The sequence below is a fragment of the Puntigrus tetrazona genome, chromosome 14 (genome assembly GCF_018831695.1).
Source record: "Puntigrus tetrazona isolate hp1 chromosome 14, ASM1883169v1, whole genome shotgun sequence".
NCBI lineage: Eukaryota > Metazoa > Chordata > Actinopteri > Cypriniformes > Cyprinidae > Puntigrus > Puntigrus tetrazona.
In genome coordinates, this window is record NC_056712.1 from 1,142,816 (window position 1) to 1,154,919 (window position 12,104).

Genomic DNA, 12,104 nt, shown 5'->3' on the forward strand with positions numbered 1-12,104 from the left:
ATACATAAGATCTGTATGTGTCTAAAAACCAAAAATATAGTGAAACTGAAATCAGAACCATCTGGTCTAAAATTACCATCGGTCAAAGGATGCATACATCAGACCATTCATGCTAAGATTTTCATCTTATCAACTTGCAGGTGCATCTCTTTCACAAACCTTGTTTATTTATTTGTATTTAATAGCAATAGTTGCATTGTTATTGCTTAAATTGTCACTGTACTCTATTGTGTTAAACCCCCTTAACGTCTAGGAACCAGAAACCATATCATCTTAAACAATATGCTAATCTGATACAAAACCTTAAGATGACTGGTTTGAGGCCAGCGGCAATAAATATCCACCCCTGAAAGGAACCATACATCACGATGGTTTTGTAGCTCACAATGTCACACGACAAAGATAAATGCAGCTGAGATAATGCAGCTCTGACCTTAAACTGTGGTGTGGGGAAAGCGTGGGTCCTCTACAAGAACATGTTGTGTTTTTACCATGCCTTCATGCAATTACACCATTCTAACCTGCAGTCTAATGGTGCCGACTTGTCATTCAGCCGTTATTTATAGCGGCTAAAATACAGTACAAAACCCGGTTTAATGGAGGCAAGGAAAAGGAGGCATTTGTTATTGTTATGAGGGTCCAATCCAGGTTTGACGTGGTCCCAGCAGCCCTCTACCTCCCAGCCACGATGCAGTCATGCAGAGATGGGATAATTTAATAAGCAAATCTGCTGCGGTTTCCCTTCAAGAAGCCGGTTTCTTTGAGAACCTTCCACAACATGTAACCACAAATGGCCAGGGGCTGATGGGATCCAAACGGAGAGAAGAACTCTCTGCACATCAAACTGCAAAATGCATCTCAGGTGAGGCGCTCTGTTTGCAATATAAGCAAAAATGTAACTCGTGAAACTCTTCGCAATCTGGATGAGACATCACAATATCATTTTACTAATACCAATATATACCGGTTTTATACATTTAAGTTTTAGTTATTTTTTTTTCTTTTTACATTGAGTCAGTATGATAAAGACACTTTTAGAAAAATAAATATTTTTATTACTCTTTTTTTCCCATTTATTTGGCTGTCTAAAATATATCTCAAATGCCACTTATTAGGTTTCTCATAGTGCTGTCAAATGATTAATCACAATTAAGCGCATACAAATTAATATACACATACACATACATACATACATATATAAACATATATATATACATTTTTTTTTCTTTACATAATATATGCGTATATACTGTGTATTTTTATTATGTGTATCTATATAATTTATATATTATTTAACTATAAATATAAATGTGTATATATTATTTTAACAAAGACTTTTATTTTTGTGCAATTACTATGTAAGGGAATGTATGTTCCTTAGTATGACAAATGACATTATATATGATGTCATACAATATATGGTATGAATACCAAAAACAGAATAGCTTAACGCTACAAATAATTAAAGCATTTGTAAATCTGACACATAACAGGAAAGAAATATTACTACAGATGCTTAGGTACAGAAATTGTTCATGAATTCTTGTAAATACCGGATAAAATCTGTCTTGACTGCGAAGCTACATATGCATGTGAGTTCTTGGAAGCGCTAATGAACTAGTTTTTGTATTGCTTTTTTTTTTTTTCTTCATTATGATTTGACAAGAAGCCTAGTAAAATGATGGGTATTATGCAAATGATACCAGCTGTTACTTTGGATGGGAAAGCCTCCTAATAACTCACTCTCTCTCTCTCTCTTCTCTAAGCTTTCTCTCTATCTTTCAGCGTGGACGTATTTTCTCATCTTCCTGTTAATCCGTCTGGGCACGTGTGTGACACGTCTGTGAGGGGAAGCGGCGGCGGTAGCCTGGCCTGATTAGCGTCTGGTCGAGTGTACGGTTGTGCTCGGTTCGGCTCAATCTTCTGAGGACGCTAGCGGTGTGTACGGCAGCTGAATAGAACTCATTAACTAACGCTCACAGAGTGCTAGTTCCCCATCTGAGGAGGCGGCTGGCTCACAGTGTAGTCGCTAGTGTCGGGCCAAACGATATCTTCAAGGTCAAACTACAGGCGCTGAGGGGAGCCAGTGCACGTCAGGGGACAGCACATCATCACGCAGACCTGGGCTCTGCATACAAATCACCGCATGCCCCTTGTTTGTCCTTTTTCTGAATATTTCTTTGACTTTTTGTTAAATAAATTCAACAGTTCGTGTCACAGCTTTTAGAGGAGTGACAACTGGGTCATTTTTTAAAGTCAGAATTCAAGTTATAAGCCACTCTATGGTTTTCATCACAGATAAGAGTTTTTTAATCTTTATTTATTAATTTTAACTACTACTACCACTAACACTACTACCACTAATACTACCACCACTACCACTACTACTACCACCACTACTACTACCACTACTACCACTACTACTACCACTACTACTACCACTACTACTACCACCACCACTACCACTACGGCTGGGCGGTATGTAGCACAATTTATTAATGCGTATCTCATCAGTAAAGCCGGTTCTTTGATTAGCGGTAAATCTCTCAGCTGTTTTCAAATGGAGCAGCAGTTAATACACAGAGCTGTAGATCCTTGACAAGCTACGCAATATTGGGTTCAGTATCACAAATGAATCATCCGCGAAACTGAATGCGATATAGAGTGGCTAGGTTTAGAGCTCTGTGTATTAACTGCCGCTCCATTTGAAAACAGCTGAAGAAGATTTACCGCAAATCAAAGAACTGGCTTTACTGAACATATCACGCAAGATATTGCCCAGTCCTAAATATTAGTTCTTTTTATCAATAATAATAGCATTAATAATAATAATAACCCAGTATTGTTGATGATTCAATACGATGTTAAGCATGTTGAATCATGGAAGTTACATTTATTAGATGCCAGCAAAACAATCCGATAAAAAGAAACCATTAAAAAAAAATCTGAATAAACAATTCCAATTACTAATATAATTAGTAACTGTACATTGCATTAGCATACTGTAAAATGTGTTTTGAAGTTATTAGACTTGTTATGATTTAATGTCATGTTTAATTCAAAGTGTTATTTGCCATTTCTTTGGGATTATATGTGATAACTGTTAACATTGTTTTATTTGTCTTTGCAGGCTTTTATTAACATGATGCATTAACACAGACTGTACAATCACAGGTGTGCATTTATTAGCATTTTAAGAATTACCCATTTAATCAAATGTCAGAATCACAATAAACATGGTGAACTTTTTCATGCATGGAATTGAAATTTATAGAAGTGTAAATAAATATTAATAACAACACAACAGCACTTCTAGATGGCAATATCATCATTGTTTATTTCCTATATTTTCTCCTTTTCCATATTTGTATCCTTTCGTGCTTGCTGAAACAGGCTTCTGGAGCAAATCGTTTTATGTTTATTAGCCACATTACTGACTATATTAGTGCCTTCACAGCGAAGAGTCCCATTAATGAGCCCAAATTAATTTTGAAGCGATATTAAACAAAGGCTGATGAGAACAGCCCATCATGCATGACTGGAAAGAAAAGCAAGCAAGAGAGAGAGAGAGAAAGAGAAAGATTGAGAGAAGGCAGCGTGACCTAATTCTGAGATGCAAGTAAGCGTTGTCAACTATGATCACTTCTCCCCAGGCCCACCTACAAATGAACTCCTGTCTTTGCTGAAACCACATCAATTCCTCAATGCAAATGTGCTTAACAATCTCCTCTATCTAAGTACTTTTTCTGTATCCATTTGAGTCGCATTAGAAGTCTTTAGCTCAGAACCGGCAGCGAGTGCAAAGGGCACTTGTAGTGACACACTGAGACGTTGAGGATCAGCATGTTTGGTCAGGCATGATGGCGGCGTTTCATGAGCAAAGACTGCTGAATAAACGCTCTGAAACACACAGCTGAGGTGCTTTCGAAAATGTGTAATTTACTTCTCATAACGCAAATCCCACTTGTAGCGCATTAGCATCTGTATTTATGTGTTTATCTGTTAATTAAAGGCAAATTTATAGCACTCCCTGGCATTGAAATACAGCCTGATCATAAAAACCCCTTAAGCGATTTTAATTTTGCTAACTATTAATATCTTTTCAAGTATCATCATTTGCCCAAACAGTGATTTAGTCGAATTAGCAAAAAAACCCCAACATATTAGTATCCGTAATCCATGATAGTAACAAACCAATATATTGGACAGACAGTTTAACAGGCTAATATTACTGGGTCAAGAACAGCTTTATAGTGTATACACCTATCCGTACATTCTTAAAACTGCATATCCTCTTTAAGGTCACTATCCATTTCACTAAAAGAACCACGGGCACCGCGTTTACTTTTTCAAACTTCTAAACTTGCACTGTGTGCAGGTTATCTTCTACAGTTAATGAAATCAGAGACTTGCATCCGTGTTTCCTCACCAGTGCACAGCTGAAAGATGGCTGTCTCTTCACTCGTCCTAGCTCATTAGCCTCTCTGGGGGGAAGCGCTGTGTTTGGGACTGGCGAGCGTAACTCCTAAACAAGCAAATATTCAAATGAGCCATATGAAATTGGATAAGTGGAACCAACATGGGTGTGCACATTGTTGAGGAAGCTGAAAAAGAGGAGATGATCTGGAGTGTTTGATTGGAAGACTGTGATTGGATGTCCAAAATGAGGCAGATAGGGATTTGTGCCCGCCCACCTTTTCTGGGAGTATTTTGTCCATTAATTTCCCCCCCATGAGGATTAAAACCCTCACCCTAACCTTAAAAATAGACTAAAATAAACTGACAAAAAAGGTCTTTGGCATGAACTATGCCTGCCAGCTATGACGTGAATCACAACATTACAAAGTTCTATTTATTTAAGGTCTTAGCATGAATATTGCCGTTTTAGCCATTTATAAATTCTAAATGACCTTATTCTACATTCCTAATTAAAATGTCTAGAATTAGAAAAAATAAATAACTAAATAAATAAAATTCGGCAACACTTTAGAATAGGTAACATTTCTTAACTATTAACTTTTCGCGAAATGCATTCTTAGTTTGCTGCTTATTATTAGCTATAAGGTAGTTGTTAAGTTTAGGTATTGGGTAGGATTACATTTTTGGCTTACATCTCAAGAAATAACAACTCTATTGGTGGAATTGTCTGTAGAGCATCATGGGTAATGCTTTTTTATGACAGGAAGTGCAACTCCTGTGATGTTGGAGAACATGGTAATTCAGGCCAACATTTAATATAATGCATACAATGTCACCTCTTAATTTAATATATATCAACCAAAGAAACAAGCTAAGAACGTAGTGCATATTTACAAAGCTATAAAATCCATTTATTGCACACTGAGTGCCAAAAACGGTATATTCAAAAAGCAGAGCTGCTGTGAGTGTATACAGTGCTACATATATATTTAGAGTGAGCTACCCGTATGCATCTCATTTCAAACACATATCCCTGCTTCTAAAATATACGTTTCAAGAAATATGCATGCAGATGATTGCACAGCCATTAATCATTATAATACACCACAGTGCGGTCTACGTTACAGCTCCACGCACACGATCCAGCACTAGATGAGTCAGTGTGGGTGAGGATGCTTTCTGGAGGGAAGTGGAGTCTTGCTTTGTGAGTCTTGGCAGCCCGGTGTAATCAAATGTTCCTGGAAATGACTTCCTGTCCTGTGAGATGGAGCCCGGCTCCATGCGAGATAAAGACTTCCCTGCCTGTTACGGCAAACGCTGTTTTAATAACCCGGCCTGGCTGGGCAGAGCTCGAGCCACTGCGAGACTGCTGAGGAACACCAGGCTAAAAACCCTCTGGCTGCCGTCAGTGCATGAATAGACCTTATATGGTCCAATGAATTTTTGTTAATGTTTATTCTTAAGTGAAACGAATTTGAAACATTTGCTGTCAACTTGTCTTTGTAGACTGCAAATAAAAGGTGTCACCCTGGACCACAAAACAAGTCACAGGTATGCATTTTTCAAAAATGAGATTTATTTAAAGCTGAATAAATAAGCTTTCCATTGTTGTATGGTTGGTTAGGACGGGACAATATTTGGTGGCGAAATACAACTATTTGATCATCTGGAGGTACAAAAACTCAGAAAATCGCCTTTAAAATTGTCAAAATGAAGTTCTTAGCAATGCATATTATTCATCAAAGTTCTGATATATTTTCAATAAGAAAATATTTTCATTGATATTTTCTTCTTTCCTTAATATCCAAATGATTTTTGCCATAAAATAAAAATAAATGATTTTGACCCATGCAATGTATTTTCGGCTATTGCTACAAATACTGACTTAACACATGACACACACATATTAAATAAATCGAACTTCTGTGTCCATTTTTGTGATATAACAGTTATGCATGTGTCCAATATTAAATCTTTTAAAATGTTAAAATATTTTCTTCTACCCTAACTACTGGCTAAGTATGCCTAGCATAGTTTGATTCCCTAGAAAAGCATAAACACTATAGCGTTTTCTAAACATTGCTTCGTTTATTTGATCATCAATTAGGCAACACTAATTTAACCAATGGTGTGCATTTAGGGCGTGAATGTCCGCTTGATCCACCAATGGCATTTGAGGATTTTTCGAAACTTGCGCGGAAACAGTTCTAATGCAGTTTACCAAAACCTCACCTTTAACTTCAAAGGTTTACAGAAGCCACTGAGGATTAGCAAACTACACGCTAATGTACAAAGCTACATTATCAACAGCTGAGATTTTCCTGTGATCTTACTGCGATCGTGCAATCACTCTGCTCTGATCTGGGATCAACAAGGCCGGGAAAACACAGGGAGCGCATTGATATGCAGCAGATGTCGGCTTCTCCATTATATCTGATCACAAAGAGCAATCAGAAGGGAGACTGCGGCTTGATGAGAACTCCTCTGCCAGACTCCCGGCCCAGACTTCAGCCCTCAACGCCATGACATCATTCACCTCTGCTGTCCACTGAGATTGCTTTCAGGTACTGCTATATATAGTCACAGAACAGGCCAGGAATACTTTTGAAAAAAAGATGATTCTCGCTGTCACACAAGCCAAAAAAATACCAAAATGAGTTCACATGACAGCTGGTGTTATCTGTGTGTCAAAATAATTACAGTAATTTAGTTCATTACAAAAGGTGATAACTGTCATTATGATATTATACACGCGATACTATAAAATTCAAACAAACCAACAAAAATATTAGCACGCTTTCTCAGCTTGTATGAAGCATCTTTTTATGTAGCCCAGCATGCGGCGGGAGAATATCGTCACCGGTATTATTGTCTTGTCAAATCTGCGCTTCAAGGAGCTAGTGATAAAGCTATTAGTCACATAAAGACTGGGTAATACTGGGTGCAATAACTGTTTTTAGATGGATCAATAGTCTTATCTGTCTGTCGATGTCTCATAAACAGACCAAAAAAAAAAAAAAAAAAAAAAAGACGCTGCTCCTTCACAGCAAGCAGCACAACGCTAGACACTAATCAATACACCAGGCGATAACAGAATGCTTCCAAAGCCATTTAGCACAGTCTTATCACTCTGCTGAGCGCTCAACCTGTCAAAATATTTTGTGGTGGGGTGGCACAAGGGAACATTTCATGCCCATCAAGGGGAACAAGCTTCTGCTTTTCAAGCCAAAGGATGGCAGTTTTAGGAGTTACTCTTTTAGCAGTGACAGTCTGAAGATAATACAATTAAGCCAGTTATTATGACTCTGACAATTAATGCTGAGAAGTTTGATTCATTTTAGTGTAGTGGCTAATGATTTGTTTCAAAGAAATGGATAACATTTTATTGAGTCCCGAATCAAATTATTATGATCTCTTTTCTTCTTTTTTTTCAGTGAAATATTTTTTTTTAATTCAGCTGTTATCACTGTTTTCAAATAAAATTGAAATAATTGAATACTGATTCCTTGTGTGAAACTGTGACTAGTTTTTCAAAGCATAGCACTTCAATTGAAAGATTGGTTTCCATTCATAAATGTTGAAACGGTTATTGACAATAAGCATTGAAAAACCTGATACTGTTTAGCAAATTGGCATGTTCAGATAAAGACTAGATAAAAAGTAATTATTTTTTTAATGAAGCTAATATGTTGTTGAAGGCTGCTGTTGAGTACAGTTTTGAATATGCAATGCATTAACTCTAAAATGTGGCTTCATTTTGCTTTGAATATGTCATCCTCTTCACAGTTTTGTTTTGCCTGAATCATCACAAAGAACTGGCTTAGAAAGATTTGTACGTGAGTCGCACCATTACCACTGACAATATTTCTTATTTCAAAAAAAGATTTAAGCGACCAAAGAGCATTCTGCCAATTTTTGAGCACAATAAAATACCATCCGCTCATGTGACAACAAAGAAAACCTGGGAGGATATACAATCAGGAAAGGCTTTCACACAATTCAACACCTCAGCCAGAGCGAACCTGGATAAATAAGCCTGAAGAGCTGTGGAATAATAAGTAGCCAGCACAACAGAGTACAGGTGAATCCCACGAGAGCCGCTTCTACAGAATCCACTCCTTTTAACAAACTAAAGCTACGCAAGGCAGGGTGGAAAAAAATCAAATCAATGTCCTTGAAGATGTTTTCTTTTCTCCCGAGAGCCATCTTGAAAGAGCGGCTCTGTGAGCGCTCTCTTGCGTTCTATTTCAATCCTACTAGCCCTGTTTTTCGTAACTCTGCTTTTTCTCCATTTATTTATTTTTTTTGCTTTTTGCATCTCTCTCTTTTCACTTTCAGGCAGTGACTCATCTGTCAGAAGGAGGGGTAGGGAAAGATGGCGTAGGCCCAGCTGGGGCCCACCCTACGGGGGGTCTTCTCTCTCTATATCTGCCCCTTTTTGCAATAACAACATCCATCTCCATTTTCCTGCAAGCTGACCGGTATGAGGGCACTCTCAGAGCAATTAAAAATCCCCAGGTTTTCACTCTTGCCACATGCTTAACTGTACTGCGCGCTAACGCACCATATGCTTCAAGATGGGCAATAGTGCAATTTGCAGCCCGATGGCCAGTCGAGATCCCCATAGAACAAAGAGGAAGAACAGCTGGCTGCCTCGCCATGGTTGGATAGCAGCGAGTCAACCTGTTCAATCATATGCCACTCTTGTTTACCGTACCTTATCTTATTTGGTTTGTTTGCTTTATGTGGATTAAGCCCGCAGGTAAGAGCGATGGGAATTTCAACCTACTGCTCAAACAAGCTCAAGGCATCAATACGAGACTACTTTTCAAACCCGGTGCTGGAAATACAGGAAAATTACGTCTCACAAGATACCAACTTAAAGTGAAGGAATTCATTAGTTACTGCTGGGTTTTTACAGAGCCAAACATGAGCCTGAAGCATAATAACAGAACTATTAGCCCGCCACAATCTATTATTTCTAATCTAAGACCACCTATTGGCCAAATCCTAAATGATGGTATTCCCCGTCCTAAAGGGCCATACTGAGCCTTCAACTGCAGTCATTTCTCTCTACAGAATGTCGTGGGATCAAATCCCCCCGCTGGCAGCCATTCAGAGGAAGTGACGGCACTGGATAGCCTGTAAATGGCTCCAGCGTGGCTCATGTATCACGACCCAAGAGAGGTCAACTGAACTCTACTCTAAGTGTCAGCCTCACAGAAGGGATGAAGTTAACATTGCCGGTGATAAAGCTCCCGTGTCTTAACCTCCGGAGGGTTAATTCAGAACGTATGGGCCTCTGCATTGCGAAGAAATGCGTTTGTTCTTAGACATGGAGGGTCTTCCTAGGTGTTTTAGGAACATGACTCTTGAGATGCTCCCCGGGGTAAAGGTGAACAAGTCATGTAACTGAAACCAGTATCTATCTGGCATTATTTTGGGACTAGGAACTAGGTTTGGCATCAAAATGAAAAAGCATAAAAACAAAAACAACAACAAAAAACACATTCACACTTTCTTTCTCTGTGAACAACTAATGAATCAAGAGAAAGTTGCATCTGCAGCTAATAACTGTTGTACATAAGACTACTCAATTTCTAGAAACAGTACTGTATTTTCTGAAGAGAAAAAAGTCATGCAAAATTAGCAAAAAATAAAGCTATTTGTTCTAAAAACAAAAAAAGGCTAGGCAATGACAAATTTGATCATTCTTCAACCCTTATACCATACAATTGGTGCATGTTTGGGAAACGTATTGTTCTGATTCTGAAATGTCAACATTTCAAAGCCTTGGATATAACGGGGGAAATATAATCATGAAACTGACCCGTGTTTTTCTACTTCGTTCAATCACTCAGATCCTCTGAACAGTTTTAACTCTGGAAATGCTTCTCCTCTCAAAGAAAAGTCAATATCAACTTACTTCAGCAACCTGAGCACGGCAAATTGCTGAGGACAGAATTTCTCCATTTGAGCTACAAAAAAAGTGATCTTTAAACATGCCAACAAGAAGACTTCCTTGCAGAATAGGTAGGTTCACAGGAAAGCCTGAGGTTCATTAGCTGATTATTAATGAAGCACTCCATTATGTCAACCCCTCGTTCTGCCAGGTTTCAATGCAAAACAGACCTAGCCAGGGGAAAGTCAACAGAGCCAAGCCTATCTGCCAACTGTTCTTGTCCAACTACCGCTGCATCCAAACGAGAGCAAATGATTACAACATCTGCAGGAAGCCTGCCCTTTGACTAAGACAAAAACGGTCAGACTCACCTCTCCGGATTGTGGCAGTGTCAGCTTAGGAATTTTGCCCTTGGTCCCAGCCGTGCTGCTTTTGGTATCCAGCAGACCTCCGAATGGCACACTGTTGTATCCTTCCACCAGCTCCACAGGGGGTTTGAGCTCTGGGGAATCATTGGGGACCTGGTCTTGGCCGTCCATGGGCCTGACGTAGGCAGTGGGTTTCTGCTGCACAGCGCTGCTGGGCTTGCAGTGGAGGCCTTGGGGGAAAGTTGGCGTCGAGGCCGCCGCTAGGGAGCAGGGATGTAGAGGCCATTGGTGAGTTTGAGCCATGGGAGCACAAGTCCTGATCGGCGGGAGACTTTCCGAGGCCAAGCTCGGCTGTGGCTGGTCCTTTTCCAGGCTGTGCCTGCTTCCTGTTGGAGTGTGATGAAGTTGTAGGTCCGCTAGGATTAGGACTTGAGTCCTCTTGGTCCTGATCATGTCTACTAGAGGTCTGCTCATGACTGGAGTGCTTTCCCCGGCTGACCGTTTGAGCAGTCTGGGCGCCACTTGAACCATGACCCCCTCGGGACCAGTCTGAAGAGCGAGACTTTTTGCCTTGATGTCCATGTACAACACTTGAGCCCGGCATGGTGTTGGCGGGGGGTGGGGGCATGGAGGTGTTGTGGCTTCCAGGTTGGGAGGGAGGAGCTCGGCTCCGCTGTGCCTCAGGGAAAAAGCCTGGCTGGTCAGGTTTCTCCACTGGAGTCTGGGGAACAGAGTTCTTAGGAATGCCCACAAGGTGACTCTGGTTGGAATGGCTAGTCAGGAGCTCCTTCATTTCATCATAATTTCCAAGTGTGTTTTGAACCCGGTTGGCCAGGGCATCTCCTTTGTTAGTCTGAAAGAAAAAAAATCTGTCATTTTTCTAACAAGAGTCTTTTAAATGAACAGTTTACCCCAACATTAACATTAAAAAGCTAGTTTTGCAGTACATTTATAATCTCCTCAAGTCAACAGATCATATTTTGTTATATTTACTAATTATATTTACTCCACTGCAATCCTAAATTAAATATGGTGCATATGAAGTAGGTTGGACCAATAATTATCAATTATTTGATTTGAAAGCTGAGGTGAAGATTATAAATGCATATTTATAATGACTCAGTACCAATCAATATTAAGTCAATAATTCACAGGTGACTTTAAAAGACTGAAGTCATTTAAACCACTTTTATGGTGATTATATTGTCTTTTTCGAAGCTTGAAACCATGCAATTACTATGAGCTATTGAACGTAAAAGACATGGAGGTTATTTTATCTTTTTTTATTTTATTTCATGCAAAAAACAAGAGCAAATGAGATTTAAATGACATGAAGGTGAGTAAATATTTATAGAAGTTTCATTTTTAGTTCAACTATCTATTTAATTTGAAGAACATTCAACTGTATCGCAAAT

General features: G+C 39.1%; 1 protein-coding gene across 1 annotated transcript in view; it reads right to left on the reverse strand.

Moving 5' to 3' along the window:
* aff2 (AF4/FMR2 family, member 2) overlaps positions 1–12,104 on the reverse strand; it is a 193,505-nt gene that overhangs the window by 113,789 nt on the left and 67,612 nt on the right. The window contains 2 exon segments of the mRNA XM_043257772.1: positions 10,693–10,944; positions 10,946–11,542. Of these exon segments, the coding sequence (XP_043113707.1) occupies positions 10,693–10,944; positions 10,946–11,542 (849 nt within the window).